The sequence below is a fragment of the Octodon degus genome, unplaced genomic scaffold (genome assembly GCF_000260255.1).
Source record: "Octodon degus isolate 3935 unplaced genomic scaffold, OctDeg1.0 scaffold00002, whole genome shotgun sequence".
In the NCBI taxonomy this organism is placed as follows: Eukaryota; Metazoa; Chordata; class Mammalia; order Rodentia; family Octodontidae; genus Octodon; species Octodon degus.
In genome coordinates, this window is record NW_004524578.1 from 4,331,754 (window position 1) to 4,353,808 (window position 22,055).

General features: G+C 45.4%; 1 protein-coding gene across 1 annotated transcript in view; it reads left to right on the top strand.

Annotated features, from left to right (window-relative positions):
- Positions 1-5,198, top strand: part of Chsy1 (chondroitin sulfate synthase 1) — a 76,755-nt gene extending 71,557 nt beyond the window's left edge. The window contains exon 4 of the mRNA XM_004623447.3: positions 2,573-5,198. Coding sequence (XP_004623504.1) covers positions 2,573-4,165 — 1,593 coding nt within the window. The 3' untranslated portion in view covers positions 4,166-5,198. The remainder of the gene's footprint in view (positions 1-2,572) is intronic.
- The last annotated feature ends 16,857 nt before the right edge of the window (positions 5,199-22,055 follow it).

Consider the following 22,055-nt stretch of genomic DNA (forward strand, 5'->3'; position numbering starts at 1 on the left):
CTGTGCTTTGCTAAGCTTGTTCTAAGTAGGTGATTCAGACCACTGAGCCATCTCACCAGCCCTTGGAGCATGTCTTTGAAGATGCTGTCACCCACCCCGTGGTGGCTGTGACTTTGATGGGAGCGGACCTTGAGGATCTTGCTGCCCCTGTTTCTGACTCCTCCAGTGTCTGTCTTCAGCACTGGGCCTTGTCCTACACCTCACCTCCAGCCGTCTTTCCTGGACGCTCACTGGGAGTTGGCTTCCCTCTCCCTGAGCTGCCCGTTAAATTCCATTTTTCTTCCTTCACCACTCTCCACCAGGACTTGGGCGCATCTCTTATGTGCTGTGTCTTTCCTTGGTCCATTCCATTGGCCTTTGTGGACTTAGTGCTTTTATTATATTGTTGTCATTCTCTGTTCAGAGAGAACTGGGAAGAGAGAGAATGATGGGACCTCTACTCACCCTTGTCTCAGCCATAGGTCTCCATTTATATTCTCAGAATGGCATTTTTGCTACAGCTTCAAGAACAAAGACTGAGGCCAGAGGAAAAGGACTGTGAGATTCATCACCAGATGGGATCAGCAGCAGGGGCTATATGCGGGGCAGGGTGAGGAGCAGCACCTGCCTTGGGCTGTTGGCCTTTGGAAGGGGGCAGGGCTTTCAGAAAACTTTTTTCACATTCATTGTCAAAACTTGCAAAGTACAGGCAGATGAAATGGAAATAAATTCTGCACACACCCCATCATATGCCTTCATTCGGCCTCGTTACCAGTCCCCAGGCATGGCGCGTGTTGGCTGGTGCTGACTGGGCTGGTGGAGATCCTCAGCCAGGTAGTGCCTCTGGGGGAGGCAGCAAGTTACAGGACTGGCTTCCCAGGGTCTGGGAGTTTACAGGCTCCCTGTTAATTTCAGTAATCACAGGATGTGAAAGGTCAGCACTTATTTCACAGTGTTAGCACCTGCAGAGAGGACTTTTAAAGCTGCCTTCAGGTTTTTTTTTTAAATTTTAATCAGTTGCCACTTTGTAACTTTGTAGTTTACACCCTCAGCACCCCAGTGGAAAAGAAAGCAGGAAATGCACTTAGGGCAGGTAGTTCATTCCCCTTCTTTTGTTGTGATCCTTAAGCAACAAAGCACAAAGGAAGAAGACCAGCTGTGATGGTCGCTGGAGCAATCTCCTGGGCCCCCCTCCACCCCTTGCAGGGCCCTGTTTCTGTGTGGCTTTAGTCTTCAGAACAAAGTCCAAAAGCTTTGTTTTTCTATAGTCACAGTAGGTAGTAAAAGAGGTACAAAGAATTCCTCATAATAAGAGCTTGCAATATTCCCTGATTGCCTCTTAAAAAAAAACCCAAACAACTTTTGTAATTAAGTATAAAATCTGACATGACTTCAGGGGCTTGTGCATATGTGCACTCACGTGGATGGTAAGTGATGTGGGAAGCCAAGTCAGAAGTGCACGGCCTGGAGGGCACTGCAGGGCCACTCCGCCCACGCACATCAGGCCTCGTTGGCGCCTGGGCCAGTGCAGGTCCTGCAGCTGGCACACAAGTCTTTCTTCTAAGCCATTCTTTGGAAGTATTCCCCTTTCTTTCTCCTACTGTTTTTATTCCTTGGTAGCTTACAGTATTGCATGGAAAAAAGAAAATGGGATATGGTCTATATTTTTATTATGGTAATCGCAGGGGGTATACAAGCGGTTCTTCAGTCCCGTCCCCCCCCCCCCCAATCCTTACAACTCTTTCTAGAGTGTGTGACAGTATCAGTAAAAAACAAAACCATGCGCCTCACCAGTGTTTTCAGAACCTCCAGTTGAGTCCTGGGAGGCCTTGCTGAGCGAGCAGGCACAAGTAAGTGGAGCGGTGAGTTCCAGTTGGGCTCCCCCAGCCCGTGGCTTGTGCTCAGCTCCATTGTCTAAGCTCCAAAGGAAGCCGCTCCTAGAGACTCTGGTCCTGGGCCCTTGGTGCTCAGGCCATTCCCAGAGCCTGGAAGTGCTGTTTTTTTTTTAAGCATTCCCAACTGATGTGCTCTGGTCTCAAGTTTATCCCTCTCATATGTAGAAAACCTTTCCATAATTCTGTCTACAGAATTGTTGGTCAATTCTGCTGCTTGAGTCATGTTTCTTTAAGCAGTTGAGGTCTGTTAACTTTTAATGTCATTGAGCTACTATTGGTTGTGCTTTATCTGGAGCTTCTGTGTGCTGTGGCTCATCTAAAAGGAGTCCTAATATTTAGATTTTGTCTGTAGAGTTAATAAATGTATAAAGAGCAGTAAGAATGGGGTCACTCGGTCATGTGGCATTTGTTTATTTATTTATTTACTTGATTTTATGTATTTGGTGCAGAGCCTCACTGTGCAGCTCCACCTCATAGTGATCCTCGTGTTTCAGCCTCCCCAGCACTAGGCTTGCAGGCATGTGCCACCACACCAGCATGGTGCCCAGAGGCGGGGCCAGCAGAGCATGTAGTACTGGGGATCCAGCTGAGGTCCTTGCACTTGCCTAGGCAGGCGCTTAGACTGCTGGGCTGAGTTATCTCTGTGGCCCAGTCGTGTAGTATTTAAATAGTAATATTAACTGTTTTGTCCTTTACAGATGCAGCAGCTTTTTTATGAGAATTATGAGCAGAACAAGAAGGGGTACATTAGAGACCTCCATAACAGTAAAATTCACCGCGCCATCACATTACACCCCAACAAAAACCCGCCCTACCAGTACAGACTGCACAGCTACATGCTGAGCCGCAGGATCGCCGAGCTGAGGCACCGCACGATCCAGCTGCACCGGGAGATCGTGCTGATGAGCAGATACAGCAACACAGAGGTCCACAAGGAGGACCTGCAGCTGGGCCTGCCCCCTTCCTTTATGCGCTTCCAGGCCCGCCAGCGCGAGGAGATTCTGGAGTGGGAGTTTCTGACTGGAAAGTACTTGTATTCTGCTGCCGACGGCCAGCCCCCCCGGAGAGGAATGGACTCTGCCCAGAGGGAAGCTTTGGACGACATCGTCATGCAAGTGATGGAGATGATCAACGCCAACGCCAAGACTCGCGGGCGCATCATCGACTTCAAGGAGATCCAGTACGGCTACCGGCGCGTGAACCCCATGTATGGGGCAGAGTACATTCTGGACCTGCTGCTCCTGTACAAGAAGCACAAAGGGAAGAAGATGACGGTGCCTGTGAGAAGGCACGCATACCTGCAGCAGACCTTCAGCAAGATCCAGTTCATGGAGCACGAGGAGCTGGACGCGCCGGAGCTGGCCAGCAGGATCAACCAGGACTCTGGCTCCCTGTCCTTCCTCTCCAATTCCCTGAAGAAGCTCGTCCCCTTCCAGCTCCCTGGGTCCAAGAACGAACGCAAAGAGCCCAAAGATAAGAAGATAAACATCCTGATTCCTTTGTCTGGACGTTTTGACATGTTTGTGAGATTTATGGGAAACTTTGAGAAGACCTGCCTCATTCCAAATCAGAATGTCAAGCTTGTCGTTCTGCTTTTCAATTCTGACTCCAACCCTGACAAGGCCAAGCAGGTGGAACTGATGAGAGATTACCGTGTCAAGTATCCAAAAGCTGACATGCAGATTTTGCCTGTGTCTGGAGAGTTTTCAAGAGCTCTGGCCCTTGAAGTAGGATCTTCTCAGTTTAATAATGAATCTCTACTCTTCTTTTGTGATGTTGACCTCGTGTTTACTGCTGAATTCCTACAACGGTGTCGAGCAAATACAGTTCTGGGCCAACAAATCTATTTCCCGATCATCTTTAGCCAGTATGATCCAAAGATTGTTTATAATGGGAAGGTTCCCAGTGACAACCATTTTGCCTTTACTCAGAAAACTGGCTTCTGGAGAAACTATGGGTTTGGCATTACTTGTATTTATAAAGGAGACCTTGTCCGAGTGGGTGGCTTTGACGTTTCCATCCAGGGATGGGGGCTGGAGGACGTGGACCTCTTCAACAAGGTTGTCCAGGCAGGTTTGAAGACGTTCAGGAGCCAGGAAGTAGGAGTAGTCCACGTCCACCACCCAGTCTTCTGTGACCCCAACCTGGATCCCAAACAGTACAAAATGTGCCTGGGCTCCAAAGCATCAACATATGGGTCTACACAGCAGTTGGCTGAGATGTGGCTAGAAAAAAACGATCCGAGTTACAGCAAAAGCAGCAATAACAGTGGCTCCATGAGGACAGCCTAATGTCCAGCTCTGCTGGAAAAGACATTTTTAATTATCTAATTTATTTTTCAAAAAGTTTTTTGTATGATCCATTTTTGAAGTCCAAGGATATATTTTCCAAGTGGTTTTCTTACATAGGACTCCTTTAAGATTGAGCTTTTTGAACAAAAAATGTGATCAGTGTTTGCCTTTGAACACATCTTACTGCTGAACGAGATGTAGCAGGCCTGCTAAAGTCCGACGTGAGACATAGCTGATGAACAAAACTTTTATTGTCCTACATTTTTTTGCAGACTCCTCTGCAGTCCTATGGCAGAAAACATCACCATTCCTACAGAATATTGTTGTAACAGAACACTGTAAGGCTGGTGGATGTTCTCTTGTGACTGTTAACCTTACAGATTCTACCTTTGTTGTGTTTTGTTTTTAACAACAGCTATTTGTTCTTAAAGCCCATTTGTGTTCCATTTGTAAAGAAGGTAATGTGATAGTAGTGGGTCCTCACCTTGTGGAAACTTGGATTCTTCCCCCTTAGCTGTGCGCCACCCATCAAGGCCAGGAAGGTGTCTGTGAGTGAGGGGCAAGAGGAAAGTGCAGCGAGACTGGTGGCGGCTTTTCTGCAGCTCCTCCGCCCCACACACACCTGGTGTGAATTCCAAGAAGGGCCGGGCATTCTCCTCTCTTCCCGACCCTTCTCTTTAGAGGGTAAAATATTGATATTTAGAATGACAAGGAAGAATTATTGTAATAATCCTAATGTATGCAGGCTAAACAAACAAAAGCACCCTAATGAAAACATTGGGGGAAACATACTTGGTTTTGTTTGCCTCATCTTGTCTGTAAAATTGGTGGAGATAGTTACTTCATTCCTTAATTGCTGTTTTGTTTTATCCTTTGTATCTGAAGTACCTTTAATTTATTTAATATCCATGACTTAGGACTCTGGCATTCTGAATACCCGTCACTAGTATTTATATGTACCAGGAGTGTGGTTAGTATGTTTTATTTGCAGTATACCGATCTCCAAAGACTTCCTTTTGAAAGTACTTTTCTGTCTCAATTTTTACATTCCTATTTTACTAAAATATAAAGTGTTCTTGGACAATTTTGGTGCTCATGTGTTTTGGGGACAACAGTGAAACAAATCTGTCATTACACCAGAATGTTTGTTTTCAACTCACAGATCAAATGTGCCTTAATAAATTTTTTTTTCATTTAGATTTCAAGCAGTTGATAGACTTGCCATTTTAATACACATCACTGGAGATCAGCTTATTTGTAAATAGCCTGTTGTTCATTTGGAAAAATAAACCAGTGGACAGTATTTTTCTATTGTACTTTGCAGAACCATTCTGTCTCATTATTCCTGCTTTATTGGAAGAATAATATGTGACATTGACTTTGAAGTGGCTCTAACTCTGTTTTTTTCCTACAGTGAACTTGTCTTTTTGTTATTCATCAGCTTGCTGACTCTGGCTCCTGAAAACAGAGGTCTCCAAGTCAGTCCAGGCTTCTCTGGCTCCTGAATACAAATTCTCAGACCTTCATGGGCCTGAGAAGTCTGTGTTAGCTAGTGCCCCATGTGGCTTCTGTGTGCAAACGTTCCCACGGTTTTATTACGTGATCCAAAAGCAAAAAAATAATAATTTTTAAAAAGTAGCGTGATCCCTGATGCCAAGACAGCAAGATTTTGTGGACAAGAATTACACTCCTGGGAGAGGTATTTACAGTGTAATGACAGTGAAGTCCAAGCATAATGACATCGTGTTCACAGAAAGAATTGCTGTAATTCTGCCTAATTGCTGTATACTCTGTGGGATTGTTTAGTTTTCTTGGAAAAGAGCAGACATTTTTATTTTTCAGTAAAGATGAACATAATCCACATTCGATGACAAAGTCCTATGAATTCTATTTATCCTAACAGCAGACTGTGGGGATTTGTGAGGACAGGTTGCAGGCAGCACCCTGTTGAGCTAAAGGTCCATCGGGCGTGTTGGTGACTCTTGGTTAAGCTCACCATTTCTTTCCCTGCAGTCCTTTTCCAGCTGTGGTGCTGGTGTCATGGAATGCCACCTCCCCTGGAGCTCTGGGGCTCTTCTCCCCACGCCTTGCTGCTTGCTGGCTCCCAGGATCCACTTGCTTTGCTTCATTTCACTCCAGAGCCCTCTGGCCAGAGTGTGAACTCTGTAGCCCCATTAGCACCTGCCCCTCCTCCACCAGGCCCCCACCTTCTTGCCCTTCATCCCCACAGGCCCCTGCAGGGCCCTTGCTCCTGGTTGTGGGGTTTTCATCTCTGCTGCTCGGGTACCTGCTTTCCCCTACAGCTTGTTAACACTGGAGCCAAAACGCCCATTGTCTACCCGAGTGCCATTGTGGACCCCTCCTGTGTAGAAGAGGTTTGTTGGGCTGAGTCCTGTGCTTGAGCAGTAACCTCGCCCTCACCAGAGCCCTGGAGGACAAGCCTGGCTCCTCTGTGTGTGTTGAGAATCATGGTGCCTATCCTGCCCTCCCTGCCACTCAGCCTCCCAGCAGGTGCTCTCTGGCATCTCCATTGTGGGAGACCTTGTAGGGAAGCTCCATGTGTGTGTGCATACACGTGTGTGTGTGTGTGTGTGTGTGTGTGAATTATGATAGATTAGATACCATTCTTTAAAATTTGTGTGCACAAATGAGGTGCTGGCTTAGGTGTATACACCCTGGCGAGTCCCTGACAGCCTCTTGAGCTGCAGTGCAGAAGGAGCCCTGGCTCCTTTGGCTCTGAGGAAGTGTGGGTGGCGGCAGGGCCCACCAGCTTCCTGAGGTTGTTGGGCACAGAGGAACCCTGCCCAGGAGAAGTGAGCACGGCCTTGTCTTGTGGGCAGATGGTACTGGCAGGCACTGCCAGCCTATTCCTCATTTCCAGAAGGCAGCATCCCTGAGCTGGCACTGGTGCCCTGAGCCAGGATGACACCAGAGCAAGGACATGGCCCTAGCACCCCAGGCATTACACAGCACAGTTCATGCAGGAGTCCCTAAGGCAGACCTTCGTAGTGAGGGGGGCTGTTGCCTTTGCTGGGTTTGAGAACAGGAAGGGGAAGTGGAAGGCCCTTCATGGGCTGTTGCTGATCAAGTACCGGAGCCCACAGGGCGCAATCTGGGTCTCCTTCCTGTCCAATCCTCAGCCACGTCCTACCTTACAAAGTTCTTCAGGTCTGGGCCTGACTGCATCCAAGGAAAGATGTGTGGTTATCCCCAGATTGCAGGTGCAAGGGCCACGCTTGACAACACTGTCACTTACCCTGGTGTTTGACTCAATGTCGGTAACAGTTGCACTTTGCCTCCTTCCTGTGCCCTGGAGGGATCACCTGGAGGCTTGGATTTTTCTTTGCAGCTATCCCCACTGAGTAGTCTCAGTGTGTGCCTGGAATCGAACTTGTGCAAGTGAGTCACAGTTGCCATACCCTGTCTCTTACATTAAGGTGACCAACAGGCTTTCAGACCCATCCCCCATTGCTGGGGTCTTGCCTTTCTCCAGGAAGGGCACACACCTGCAGCACTCCTGTCCACTGGACATTAGGGAAGGGGCTCTGCCTCAGCGCCTGTTAACTAAGGTCTCCTCTGTGCTTTCTGTCAAGGCCTCCCTAGGCCTGCACAGACACCTGTGCTGGGGGATTAGGCCGCATTACTGCGGCGCGAGTGCTATAATCTGCTGCAGAGGAGCTTATGTGCCACGCGACCAGGGAGTCAGGTGGGCATCTGGTTACGGCCACTGCACTCAGCCTTCACTCACCTACGTGGACCCCATGTTACTTTGCGAGCCCTTGAAGAGGATGCCTCTGTTTCACTTGAGAGGCCAAAGCGCTTAGCAAATCGGCTCAGTCTGGCTTGTTATAAAGGCAGTGAAGAGGCAACGGTCACAGTGTAATGGATCAAGTTACAGCAACTCATCCTGTCTGACTTCCACTAGGAAGAGAAGTACTTGGTGGTGGTGGCACCAGCGCTCTGGTAGGCTGAGGCAGGAGGACTGCAAGTTGAAACCCAGCCTTGGGCAATTTATTAAGACCTTGTTTTAAAATTTAAAAGGGGGTGGAGGAGTGGCACAGAATACAGTTCAGTGTATAATGCCCAGTACTGAGCAAAAAGAAAGTTCTTATATTAGTTTTCCTGTGCTTCAAGTTTTGTGTGGTCTTTTGTAGGGAAGTAGGAGTGACCCAGTTAGTATGAATCTTCAAACAGAAACTATAGGGCCAGTCAGACTAGGGGCTGATTGTCACTGGTGCGATTAAGCCCCTTAAATTATCTGTTGTTAGATATTTTTACACGTGTTTACCATTGATTATACTCTTGAGTGTCATGTCCTCCTGATCCAGACAATGGGTTTTTGTCCTGTGAAAAACATTCTTAGGCCAGGTGTGCTGGCTCGTGCCTGTAATCCCAGCACTTGGGAGATGGAGGCAGGAGGATCGCTGCGAGTTCCAGGCCAGCCTGAAATGCTAAGTGAGCTCAAAGCCACCCTGAACAACATATTGAAACCCTGTCTAAAAAAATTCTAGCTACATATTCTGTAGATTTGTGAGTAGTTGTGCCTGACTGCTTTTTAATGAGAACATATAATGGGAAATTGGTCAGATCATTTGGTAGTATAAATTAAGGAGGCTGTATCTGCTTTAGCGAGGCCGGTGTTACATGTAAGGAGTGGCACTGTGCCACAGTTAGTTGGGAAGGCTCTTGTTATGTAACGAAATGAGAATCGTGGCTCTGCACATCCTGTAGTCAGAAGCTAGAAATGAACTATTTCTTAAAATGTACTTCGCTCCCGTAGTATTGAGAAGGAAGCATTTTGGATGTTTGAATGAATTCTAGTTCCTCCATTATAATGTAACAATGTAACCCCAGTATGTGCAGCTTATCGAGCTGACCTGTATCTTCACTGCATCCACAAATTCAACCAACCTTGATTAAAAATTATTTTCTTGTTATTCCCTAAACAAAACAGTGTAACAAGTGTTCACACAGCATTTGCATCATATCAGTTGTATGGCATCTAGAAATGGTTTAGAACATAAAAGATGTGCATTGGTTATGTGCAAATACTCTGCATTTATGTAAGGCACTTGAGCGTCTGGGTTTTGGTACTGAGAGACCTGGAACCAATCTGCCGTGGATTTGAAGGACAGTAGTATAGATAGGGGAGGAAAGGACCAGTCTCACCACTGTGTTCCTACTTAGGCAAATTCTTTGGGAGATTTTGGATGGATGGATGGATGGATGGATGGACAGAGTGAGTATTGTGATAGGGTATAATTTAACATCTTGCTCTTTTTTTCCCCCTCTTTAACAACATACAACATCTCTAAAGGCTACTTTCTTTACCTAGAGGTGAAGATTCCCCTAAACTACAGCATCTCCAGTATCTTGTTCCCTCATCTTGACTAAGGCCTTTGAGAGTGTATTTTGTACAGAGTCCTTTTGTATTTTAGTCACCTGGTAAATGACTTATCTGCGACCGGGACTGAGTGACTTTGGTATTTGATCATTCCTGATGAGTAATGAGGTAATGGGATGGGTAGTGGGGTCCTGGTTGAGTTTCTAGTCTCTTGTAGCTAATAAAGAATTGGATGTGGCATGGTGCTGAGAGTGAGCAGGCTTGCACCAGTAGAAAGGCAAGTGGCACAAGTGCTTGAGGGTGTTGGGTTTGAAACTTTAAAATGTTGTGCAGGGTCTTGGCTGCCTCCCAAAGAGTCTTCCAGAACATGATTGACTGCATGACTGCCAGGGTGCTGAATCATGTCAGCAGTATCTATATCAGTAACACAGAGTCACTCCCCCAGGCTAGCCCCCTGCTCCTTTGTCCTCAGGCCTACTGCTTGGAGACCAAGATAGCCTGCTTTGGAAAATGGCATGTCCTTTCCCATAATTTATTCTGATATATATGTTTAGTGTAATTGGTATAGGGGTCTCACTGCGTAGCTCAGACTTGTAGTGATCCTCCTGTTTTCAGCCTCCCCAGTACTGGTATCTCAGGCATGCGCCACTGCGCCAGGTCTTGGTAGCAGGCTCAGGGCATGAGGGCGGGGCCAGTGTGGCATGTGGTGCCGGGGATCAAACCCTGGTCCCTGTGCTTGCCTAAGTAGGCATTTAGTCAGCTGAGCTCTGGCCGGCCCACTGTATATTTGGATATATAAGATGAAGTCTGTATGCATGAACCTTCACTTAGCCCCAGGGGAAGAAAGGTTATTGTCTTTCATACAAGAGGATTAGTGCAGAATGGTCCTGTCTTGGGACTTGGGGATTTTCCAGGTGGGGTCAGGGGTCTTTGTTTTTCTTATCTCTGACTCTGGGTAATAGGCCTTAGAACCAAGGCATAGGGTGGTTGGCCCTGGGGTGTTCAGTGGAGGGGAGTGGTCCTGTAGCCCCAGTTGTGCTGTCTGTATTACTGGTGAGACACAAAGTCACCTGGTGTTTTATTTGGCTATTGTTGACATACCTTCACACATTTTTAATAAAACCCTTTGAAAGTAAATGGGGGGGGGGGGGGGGGGAGAAAGTAAGTGGGAACAATGAGATGACCTGAAATTCTCTGGGAATATTGCACACAGTATCCTGGTTACAACACCCTAGGGCAACGGCCACACCACAAACCTAGAGTCATGACAAAGTGGGAAGGCAGACAGAGGCATCGATGAGTCAAGGAGTGAGAGGGGCAAGTCCCAGACATTTGGCCTCTTTGGGAATAAAGAACAGCCGCTTTCAGGGCCACTGACACATCCCTGCAGATGATGGAAGGAGGTGAGGGATGGGAGAAGGTGAGGGATGGAAGGGGCCAACTCATGATAAGGCTGACCTTGTCCAAATGTGTGAGGTGGCAGGATGCTGGGCGGGGTGCAGAGGGGCCCAGAGTCACTGAATTCCCCTGAGAACCACACGTAATTGTCTGGTAGGAAAAGTATACTTGCCAACAGATGGCAGAGGGTTCTGATGTTCAAAGAGGAAACTGCTAACTTGTGTTCTATGCCTGTTTAAAGCCTGATAATGTATTTTACAGAAAGTCATATGTTATGGTTTATTTGGCTTTTGTGCTAAGGCATAGTATAAGATAGGAAGGGAGTGTTTGTCTCTAGGCTGAGAGTGTCAGGGACTGGAGGCTCCACAGGGCTTACTTTTATAGGAGGAGCAGGTGATGGAGGGAAGATAAGGCACATTCCTGGCTGAAAAGGACAATGAGGGCTCTTGACCCGCCTTGGCACCATTGAACAGGGGATTTCTGAGAGCTGCCCCTGTTCCAGGAAGGCCACTGTTAATAACTACACCTTAGCAACTTTCCAAGGGCTGGAGGAGCCCGAAGGACTGAAGTCACTCAGTAATGAGTGGTTTGCCTTATGATTCATGGCCCTTCTTTAAAATTAGATTGAGGACAAGCCTTTCTCCAAGAGGTGCCTTCCACCAAACGCCCGCCAGGCCCCGTTCTCTTGGAGGTGGGTTGCCAGCATAGTGACTGTCTGGGTCACGTCCTTAGGGGGATGTGATTTGTACATTCCATTAGTGTGGCCGGATCAGAAGGGCCTGTCCGGCCCCAGTTGGTTTCCTGTAGGTCCGCCAACAATTGCTGGGCAGCCTTGGCCTCCGTCTGCCCAGATGCCGCGCCAGGTCGCCCTGCTTGGCTCCACTTCCCCGCTGGGTCAGGGACCCTCCCGTTAGCCCATGGGTACGTATTAATGGCTTGCAGCACCGTCACACCCTGCTACCCTCTAGCCTGTGGCTGGTTGCTGAGGCCTTTCCCTCCAAGTCCTTCCTGCCACTACCACCTGTCGCCTGGTTCCACTGGGAAATGGGTTTGTCACAGAATCGCCCCACTTGGTGCCATAGGGGTGTGTGATCAGCAGGGCTTTGCTTGCCCTCGTTTGCCAGCTGTATGTGTCATCTTCTGCCTCTGAAGTAGTTTCAAGTTAGGAGGAAAATACAAGCAGTGAGATTTGGGAAAATGTGACACATACTTTTTTTTTTTTTTTTTTTTTTTTTTTTTTTTAGGGAAGGGTCTACAGGGTGTTCAGTGTCTCACTATTAGATCAGATTCATAGTGATCCACCTGTTTTTTTCTTTTCTTTTTTTTTTTTTTGTGGAACCAGGGATTGAACTCAGGCCCTTGCACTTGCCAGGGAAGCGCTTATTTCACTGAGCCATCTCCCCGGCCCACACATACGTTTGCTACACATTTGTTTAGGTTTGCTACTAAACTGCTGCAGATTGTCTTAAAATGATCTGACTGAGAAAATGTGGAACTGTCAGTTCTGAAGATGGGTGCTGTGTGAACTGCATCGATTTGCAGATAGTGACATCAGAAACGCAAGTCCTACTTGGGACAAGAAATCACTGGGCAGGCTGGGTACATAGCTTGGGGCCAGGGAGATAGCGCCGCAGTGGTCTAAGCACCTGCCTGGCAAGCACAAGAATACGGGTTTGAACCCTGGTACCATACTCCATGCCAGCCCAGTGCTGTGCCGGCTACGGAGACCGGGTGTGGTGTCCCACACCTGTAATCCTAGTGCTGGGGAGGCTGCAACAGGAGGATCACTATGAATCTGAGCCGCCTAGCAAGACCCTGTACCCAGTCAATCAATAAATCAATCTATATCTGTCTGTCTGTCTGTCTGGTTTGTTTTTTTTTTAAAGTCACAGTAAATGTGAGCAGGTATCCATTCCCACTACTCTAGGAAACGTGCTGGTCTGCACCTCCTCTGGTGAGCCTTCCAAGCAGATCTGAGCCCGCCGCAGTGCTCCCTCTGCATGAGATACACTCGAGATCATCAGCGAGGCCGGAAATTCAGAAGCAGCAGGGCCTAGGTTTGAGAGAGTGAGGTTGGTGACCTTCAGTACTGTTAGGTGTTTCCCTGTGTCTCGTTTTATAGGCCCATGAGATTCTGGGGCGAGGGTGGTGACTGCAGAGACAGCCGAGTGGATGGTGTGTTGTTGGAGTTGGCGCTGGAGAAGGAGGCAGGGCCTCAGAACCAACCCGACCTGGGCTGGAGTCGGTGGTGGGCTGGAGCTGGCTGCCACAGGCCCACCGAAACCAGTTCCCAGCTCAGCATTCAGTGACATCACTGGGAGCCTCAAGTAGGCCGAGGTGGAGTACTTTTATTTACACCACAGGAAATGGCAAATGCTTCAAGCTTCAAAGCAAGTTGTTCTTTCTTTCTTTTTTAAAATTGGATTTACCAGCACAGCATTGGTTTGGATCAGCTCTCCAGAGGCTGGGCCAGGTCCTCTGCCAGTCTGCCTGCTTGCAGCTGTGTGATCTTAGACAAATTTCGTGTGCCAGGGCTTGGCTTCCTTCTCTGTACAAGGGACAGTTTCCATCATCTCCTGCACCTGGGGAGGATTGACTGACCCTGGCTGCCTTCCTGTGGCTTCCTGTCTCTTACACTGATGCTCTCCACACCGTCTGCCCTTCCACTAAATGCCAGATGCTTGAGACTCTTCCCAGACCCTCATCTGGTGACTCATCAAGTCCCATGAATCCCTTCTGGATAATGTCACCAGAATGGCTCCTCTGCCCACCTTATCATCTCCTGACAAATCGCCATCAGGCAGACTCTACCCATCTTCTTATCCAGTCCAGCCTTTGCCTTAATAAAATAAAAAACTGGGATCGTCGCTGATTGCCCCTCTTGCCTGACATAGACGTGCTCCTGCCCAGACCTCTTGGCCTGACTGCCTGAAGCTCTGCTGAGTTGGTTCTGCCCACCTCAGCAGCCTCATCTGTACCGGTAACCCCACCCTGGCTCTATCACCGCACACCTCCACATGCCTCCACTGCTGAAGAGGAGACCCATGGTCCCTGAGGACCCAAGCTTTGGCCTGCCTGGCGTCCTTGCGTGAAGTGCCCACCTTGCTCTGGACGCTTGCTGGTCCTGGCCATTGCTGCCCTCAGTCCTGACTCTGGGACTCTCAGGCAGAGTTTTGGTTGTCTCTGTTCCTGCAGCACCTACAGCCCTTTCCCACTTGCTGTAGTAGCTTCTGGCTCTTAGTTGGGCATTTTGCCTCTCTGTCTGCTGGTCGTCTGGCTGCTGTACCCCACAGGTCACAACCAAGGCTGTGTCATCCTGGAATCTGCCAGGGAGTAGGTCATGGCAGGCAGCCAGTGTTACCCATTACATGGCATGGGGCATTTGCCAGAAAGTCATATGAGCTAAAATTAAATATTTCTCCAACAGCCTGGACTTACAGTTTTTAGGTAAAAGTACTCAAACAGATTTCAGTGAAGTACAAGAACCTCACTGGTAATCCAGCTACTCAGGGGGTCTGAGGCAAGAGGATGACAAGTTTGAGCCCAGTCTGGGCAATCAAGTGATTTTGCAAAACCTTGTCCCAAAAAATAGAAAGGGGGGCAGTGGAGATAGCTCAGTGGACTAGGTACCTGCTTAGGCAAGCACAAGGACCCCGCTTAGATCCCCGGTACTGCATGCCATGCCATCCCTGCCCCCGGGCAAACTGAGCCGGCCACCAAGACCAGGTGTGGTGGTGCATGCCTGTAATCCCAGCACTGAAGAGGCTGAAATGACAATCATTGTGAGTCCAAACTGTGTAGTGAGACCCTGTACCAAATACATCAAATTTACATAAACAAACAAATAAATAAATAATAGAAAGGGCCTGGGAATCAGCGTAGCCCTGGGTCCAATCCCCAGATTCTTAGACCTAACAGCCATGGTGTCACATGTTAGTAATTCCGCAACTTGACTTAGATGGGAGGACTGTGAGTACGAGGACAGTGTAAGCAACATAAGGAGACCCTATTTCATAAAGCAAGCAGAAGAGCCTTAATTCATAGGTGTGGAATGCTTTCCTTCTGGAACCGTAAAGTCAGCGTTTAAGGAACAGGCACTAAGTGTGAGGTGCTTGATAGCTGTCACCTCCCTTACTATTCCCTCAGTCCCTGGGAGATCAGCATTTCTTTTTTCCCAGTTGCAGTTGAGGGTTTAAATCTCAGAAAGTTGAGGTAACATGGTCAGTGTCACAGAGCTAGTGACAGAAGAGTATCGACACCAGATGAGTCCTGTTACAAAATCATGTTTGGGGGGATTATGCAGGGAGTGTCTGCCTGCCCAGGAGATTTCAATTTAGATTACTCATAGACTACTAAATGGCAACACCTTAAATGCGATGTTTTCAGAATGTACAAGAACTGTGGAGCTCATAAATAGTTTATCTTTTCTATTTTTCTTTGCCTTTTAATTTCTGGTTTTATGAGTACATGTTTGTAGTACATAATGTTTGTATCCCTTGGGTGGAGTTGGTACATGTACTTAATACAGCTTAATTCTTTTTTTCTTTCTTTCCCTCCCTTTCCCTCTATCCTTGATTCCTGCCCAAGTGGGAAAGATCTGGCTCTGTATTTCCTATTAACTATTTTTATCTGTCTCTTTACTTATAATTTGGCTTTCTCATATAAGAGAACCCATGCGATATTTAAGCTTGTCTGTCTGATTTATTTCACTTAGCATGATAGTCTCAAGATGCCTCCATTTTCCTACAGACAGCTTAAGTTTATCCTTCTTTATGGAAGAGTAGTACTCCACTGTGTGTAAATAACCACATTTTACCCATTCGGGTACTAATGGATATGTAAGCTGCTTTCAAGATTTAGCTACTATGAGTTGCACTACCAAAAACATAGGCAAGTGTGTGTCACTGTAATATAGTGTCTAACTACCTGGAAGGGGACTATCTGGGTCAAATGGAATTCTATGTTCAGTTTGGGAGGACTCTCCCCACAGATTTCCATAGTGGTTGCACTAGTTTACATTCTCACCAACAATGCAGAAGCATTTCTTTTCCCCTAAGGCCTCTCCAGCATTTGTTATTTGATTTCTTGAGGATGACCATACTTTCTGGGGTAAGATGGAATCTCACTATTCTTTTAATTTTCATTTCTTTAATGGCCAGTGATGCTGAGCATTTCTTTGTATATTTACTAGCCATTTATACTTCTTGTGTAACATTTCTATTCACTTGCTCGTTTTTTATGGGATCTTTTATTTTGTGGTGGATCTCATTTTTTGAGTCTCTTATTCTAGATATTAGTCCTTTGTCTGAGGATTAGCTGGCAATTTTTGCCCATTCCGTGGGTTTTCTTTTTCACTGTGTTCTTTTGCTGTTCTGATCCTCTTTGTTGATTCTTGGCACTATTTCCTATACAACTGGGTTCTATTCAGAAGGTCCTTGCCCTCCCCTGTGGCTTTTACCTACCCCTATGAGTTTTACCTACTTAATCTTTGAGCAGGTTGTTTTTAACATTTAGTTCTTTGAACTATTACAGTTTTAGTTTAGAACAGGGTGACAGAGATGGTGAGATTCTTCTTCCAGTTTTCCCAACATGTTTATTGAAGATGCTAGCTTTCTAGCAGTGCATGTCTTTGGCCCCTTTGTTAAAGATCAAGTAGCTTGATGTGCTATTTGAATGTGCTTAATGCTGTTTTTTTTCGCATAATTTTATTGAGAAACAAATAGCAATGAGACAATTTCAAACCAAATTGGTAGGACAGTTTCAATAATTAGCACATTGCATACATTCTTCCTAGTGGTTAATTGCTGTACAAGATGCGGACATGATATCCTATTTACAAACACCATTAGAACAAATCCCTCTATTCATTAAGAGAATGTAACTATATATCTATCCTACCCACTTTGAATACACAGATACAAAATGGACATTCATCGTATCCCCTTTTTTGTTAAGTTCCATCATTTAAATAGTATATGTGTGTAAACTCAGCAAAATATTCTAAAAGAGTTCAGTAGTCCATAATAGTATTGGGTCTTCCACTTCACTGGCAATGTCAGAAATTGTTGACCTGAGTCCCCTACAGCTCAATATAACACCATGGCTTTACTTTTTATACTTTGTTTTTATACTTTTCTGCTGGATGGTTAAGACCAAGGACCTGTGCAACAAGAGTTGTAGCTTTTGGGTCTGATAAGATCAGTGAAATCCCCTCAGGATTTATCCTGAGATCCTGTACCTCAGATTGTAGAACCTTTGTCAGTGTCAGCCATGTGGATGAGTCATGGCCATTGCTTGGCCAGTGTGCTCTCTGTGAAAGCCTGAGAGAATGTTTTCTCTCCATGTGACTCTCCTTAGGCTATAATTCTTAAGTTTACATGTAAGTCCAAAAATCTAACCATATACAACCTTGAAGCAGGACAGTCCCACCACATTCCTTTTTCTGTCTCTTGCCTTCATTCACCATCCCCTTCTTTTTGAACAGTCATCTACTCAAGAGACAGCACAGCAGCAACTGGCATGTCATGACAAGCAGCCTGTATTCAGAAGACCAGAATGACAGGCACTCCAAGCATGACCCTACATTTACAGATTGCCATCTTCAGTGCAGTTGCTTAGTTCACAGGTATCAGTATACGTAGTTAGTCAGGGTGAGAATCTTTCCAATTAACAGCTAGATTCAAAAATCTTCTGAAGATTCTCAGGATCATTCACTTGCCCATCTTCTACATATAACTGTATAGCTTGTCACTGTCATGTTTCCTACCTCTTCTCCTTTCCCTCTCTTAGTTAGTCCTCGAGTTCTTGCTTTCCTTTTACTTATATTATACCTTTCTATTTGTATTTCTTCTTTTGAGTACTTATACTAGGGAAACTATGCTATATTTACACGTGTGTGTCTGGTTTATTTCACTTATGAGTATATCTGCTTAAGGCTGTTTTTGCATTGTATATTCTGTTTCGTTGATCCTCTTATCTGTTTTTGTGCCAGTTCCATGATGTTTTTATCACTGTAGCTTTGTAATATACTTTCAAATTTAGGATTGTGATGCCTTCCACTTTAATCTCGTTACTCAGGATTGCGTTTGCTATTCTGGGTCTCTTTTGGCTCCATATGAATTTTAGAATTATTTTTTCCAGTTTTGTGAAGAATGCTGTTGATAATCTGATTGGGATTGTGTTAAGTCTGTGTATCAGTTTTGGAAGTATGACAGTTTTGACTGTATTGGTTTTGCCTGCTCATCGTTAGAGGATATCTTTCCGTTTCTGATGTCTTCTTCAATTTCTTTCAAAATACTATGATTTTCTTTGAAGAGGTCTTTTATTTCCTTATTCAGGTTAATTTGCAAGTATTTGATTCTTTTTTTTTTTTTTTTTTTTTTTTTTTTTTTGCAGTACTAGGGATTGAACTTGGGACCCTGCACTTGCCAGGCAGGCACTTATTCCCCTAAGCTATCTCCCCTGCCCCTTGATTCTTCTTGATGTTATTGTGTTATTTTTTTTTCTAATTTTTTTCAGTGGGTTCATTGTTGGTGTACAGGAACACTATTTTTATGTATTGATTTGGTATCCTGCTAAATGTCTGAATTTGGTTATTAATTTTTGTTGTCATTGATGTTTTTTTCTGGGTCTTTTATGTAAAGGATCATGTCATCTCCAAATAATAATAATTTGACTTCTTTCCTGTATGTGTCATTATTTCTTTTCCTTGCCTAATTGCTCTTGATAATGTTTCAAGGACCATGTTGGACAGGAGCAATGATGATGGACTTGTCTTGTTCCAGATTTTAGAGGGAAAAGCTTTCAGTTTTTCCTCATTTAATAGGATATTGCCAGTAGGTTGTCACAAATGGCCTTTATTTGATTAAGGTCCTTCTTTACCTATTTTCTTCTTTTTAAATCATGAATGGATGTTGGGTTTTGTCAAAGACTTTTTCTCCATCTGCTGAGATAATCATATGATTTTTTTGTCCTTGATTCTGTTTATGTAATGTACTCTGTTCAGTGATTTGTGTACGATGAACCATCCTTGAATCCCTGGGATGAAGCCTACATGGTCATGATGTGTGATCTTTTGGATGATTTATGGCATTCTGCTTGCCAGTATCTTGTTCAGGATTTTTGCATCTGTATTCATGAAAGAGATCGGTTGATAGTGTTCTGTTTTGGTTGGCTCCTTTTCTGGTTCTGGAATAGGGTAATGGTAGCTTCCAGGAATAACTGGGAGTCTGTCTTCCCTTTCAGTTTCATTAAAGATGTTGAGAAGAACTGGTATTAAGTCTTCCCTGAAGTTTTGTAGGATTCAGCAGTGAATCATCTGGACCCCGGCTTTTCTTAGTTCGCAGGCTTTTCTTTTTTAATTGCTGTTTCAATCACCTTGCATGGTTTTGGGTCATTCAGGGTTTTAAAATCTTTTAGGTTCAGTTTTAGTCATTCATATGGCTCTGAATGCATCTATTTCTTCTAAATTCTCCCATTTACTGGTAGGTAGGTTTGTGAAGTACAGTGGTTGCTAAGAGTCTTTTCTATTTTAGCAGTATCCATTGTGGTTTTTTATTTTTTATTTCTAATTGCACTAATCTGGATCTTTTGCCTCCCTTTTTGGTTAGACTGGCTAAAGGCTTGTCTTTTTTTATTCTTTCAGATAACCAACTCTTCAGGATGGGGAGATAGCCCGGTGGTCTAGGCGCCTGCCTGACAAGTACAAGGACCTGAGTTTGATCCCTGGTACCACATGCCATGCTAGCCCCAGAACCCTGGGCATGTGAAACCAGGCATATTGGTGCACGCCTGTGATCCCAGCACTGGGGAGGCATCCAGCATCAGGGAGCCATGGCCAGGAGACACACCAGTGTGTTGTGGACTGAACGACTCAGGCCCCAGCCCCACACCAGAGGGCCAGGATCAGCCTGCACTTCAGTGGATTTCAAAGTACCAGAACCAGCGCCTTGCACTAATCTAGTGCAGGCTTTTGGGGATTATCCAGTACAGATCTGGTCTCCTTTGTCTACTATCAGCAAGGGTACAGTCATGCACAGGACCGCAGAGCTGTAGACCTAGAAGGTAATCGCAGGCTTGAAATCACAGAGAAATTTCTTTTTTTCCCTTGCTTTTGGTTTTGATATTACTTATTTTTGTGTATTTGGTACAGGGTCTCACTATGCAGCTTGGATTCATAGTGATCCTCCTGTTTCAGCCTCCCCAGTGCTGGTCTTGGTGGCTGGCTCAGTGTGCCTGGGGTGGGTTGGCAAGGCATGTGGTACCCAGGATTGAACCCTGGTCCTTGTGCTCACCTAGGCAGGCACTTAGACCACTGAGCCATCTCCATGGCAATGGATTTGTTTTTATTTGTTAGGGTTTTTTTCCCTCTCTCTTTTGATTTTTTTCATAAATATAAACCTTGTTTTTAGTTTTTGGGGTATGTTTGCTTTTTATGTTCTTTGTTCCCCTCCTGTCTTCACCATTTCATAAGGCATGGCTAATCTTTCCTTCTCCTTTTAGCCTTGCTTCTAATTGCTTTCTCTTCTATTTCTCTATTTTTTCCTCTTATCCCTTTACATTTTTCCTCTTAAAGTCACTCTATTGAGTAGATAACTGCTGTATATAATTATCTGATTTGTATTAGGTCTTGCTATATAACTATAACTCTTGTGTATATGGTTAACGTTCAAAAATTATTAGTTATCATAATTTGTCACTTTCTAGTCTGTTCTTTTTTTTTTTTTTTTTTTTGGCGGAACCAGGGATTGAACTCAGGCCCTTGCACTTGCCAGGGAAGCACTTATTCCACTGAGCCATCTCCCCGGCCCCATCTAGTCTGTTCTTGATACTAGTGTTATTACTGATGGTGTTATTTTAGCAAAGGTGCCATAGTTGTGATGAGTTGGTATTCCTTGTATGCCAATACCTAGTTGTCTGGGGAGGTCATAAGAAGTACTGTACTCCAGTACCAAAGAAGTGGGGATTAAGCCAAACAGGCAGCAACCTTTCATCCCTAGTAAATTGGGACAGACTCAAAAGCCCTCTGGCTACAGCTAGAAGACATCTCTGAAAGAGTAATCATTTCCTAAAGAGGCCTAGATACTAGTCACTAAGTTACCTACCTGTCAGTAAGAACACTACTGCCAGCCCGTGGGAATGGGTAAAAGTTTGGAACAAGAGTTCCAACACAATAGAAACCTCCATGGCTGGTACATGTGGAAAGATACCCAACTTCATTAGTATGCAGGACTTCGCAAATTAAAACCACAGTGAGATGCCATTACACATCGTGGAACTGGTCCGAATCTGAAATGTGGTGATCCCTAGTGGTGCTAGTAAGGATGCAGACAAAGGAGAACCCATCCAGTGCTGGCTGACGTGTGCGTGGGTAGACATGCTCAAGACGCTGGTTTGCACTGCCTGAGCAAGTGATGGCATCCATGCTCTGTGATGTACCAAGGCTACTCTGAAGCTGGTACTCAGTGGCAACGCATGGCGCATGCACTTAGCATCAATAGAGAGCGTCCACGGCAGGGCTGGGGGTGTAGCTCAGTAGCGGGCAATGACTAGTATCTGAGAAGCCCTGGGTTCAATCCCCAGCACCACCAAAAACGAACATAAAAGTACTCAAATGGTAAAAGTGGGTGAATACATTAAGGCGTGTTATATGTCTCTCTATACAACACATATAATATATATTTGTACAGTGGAATGCTATTTAGCAGTGAAAACTGACAAACTGGCTACACTTAGCAGTAGATGAATCACACCGACAAATGAGTGAAAGAAGCCAGGAGAAGGAAGTTCCTGTCCGCTTTCATTTACTTAAAGGTCCAAAGAGCAGTCAGACTACATCTAGAAATGAATAAGAAGACAGGGAAACCAAGAAAAACAAGAAACGCTTACACCATCAGGACAGTGACTGAATTTTGAAGGGAAGGGTATTTGGGGTGCAGCAAATACTGTTTCTTTAGCTGATGTTCATGTTGTAATTACTATTTAAACTGGGTATTTGCTAATAACCTCTCTCATATTTAATAATTGTCTCACAGAAGAAATGAATGAAGACAAAAGAACGGGGCTCAGTAAGTAGCAGCTCAGTAGCAGAGTGCTTACCTGACTTGGTTTGATCTCCAATAATGAAACAGACGAACACAAAAATTACCT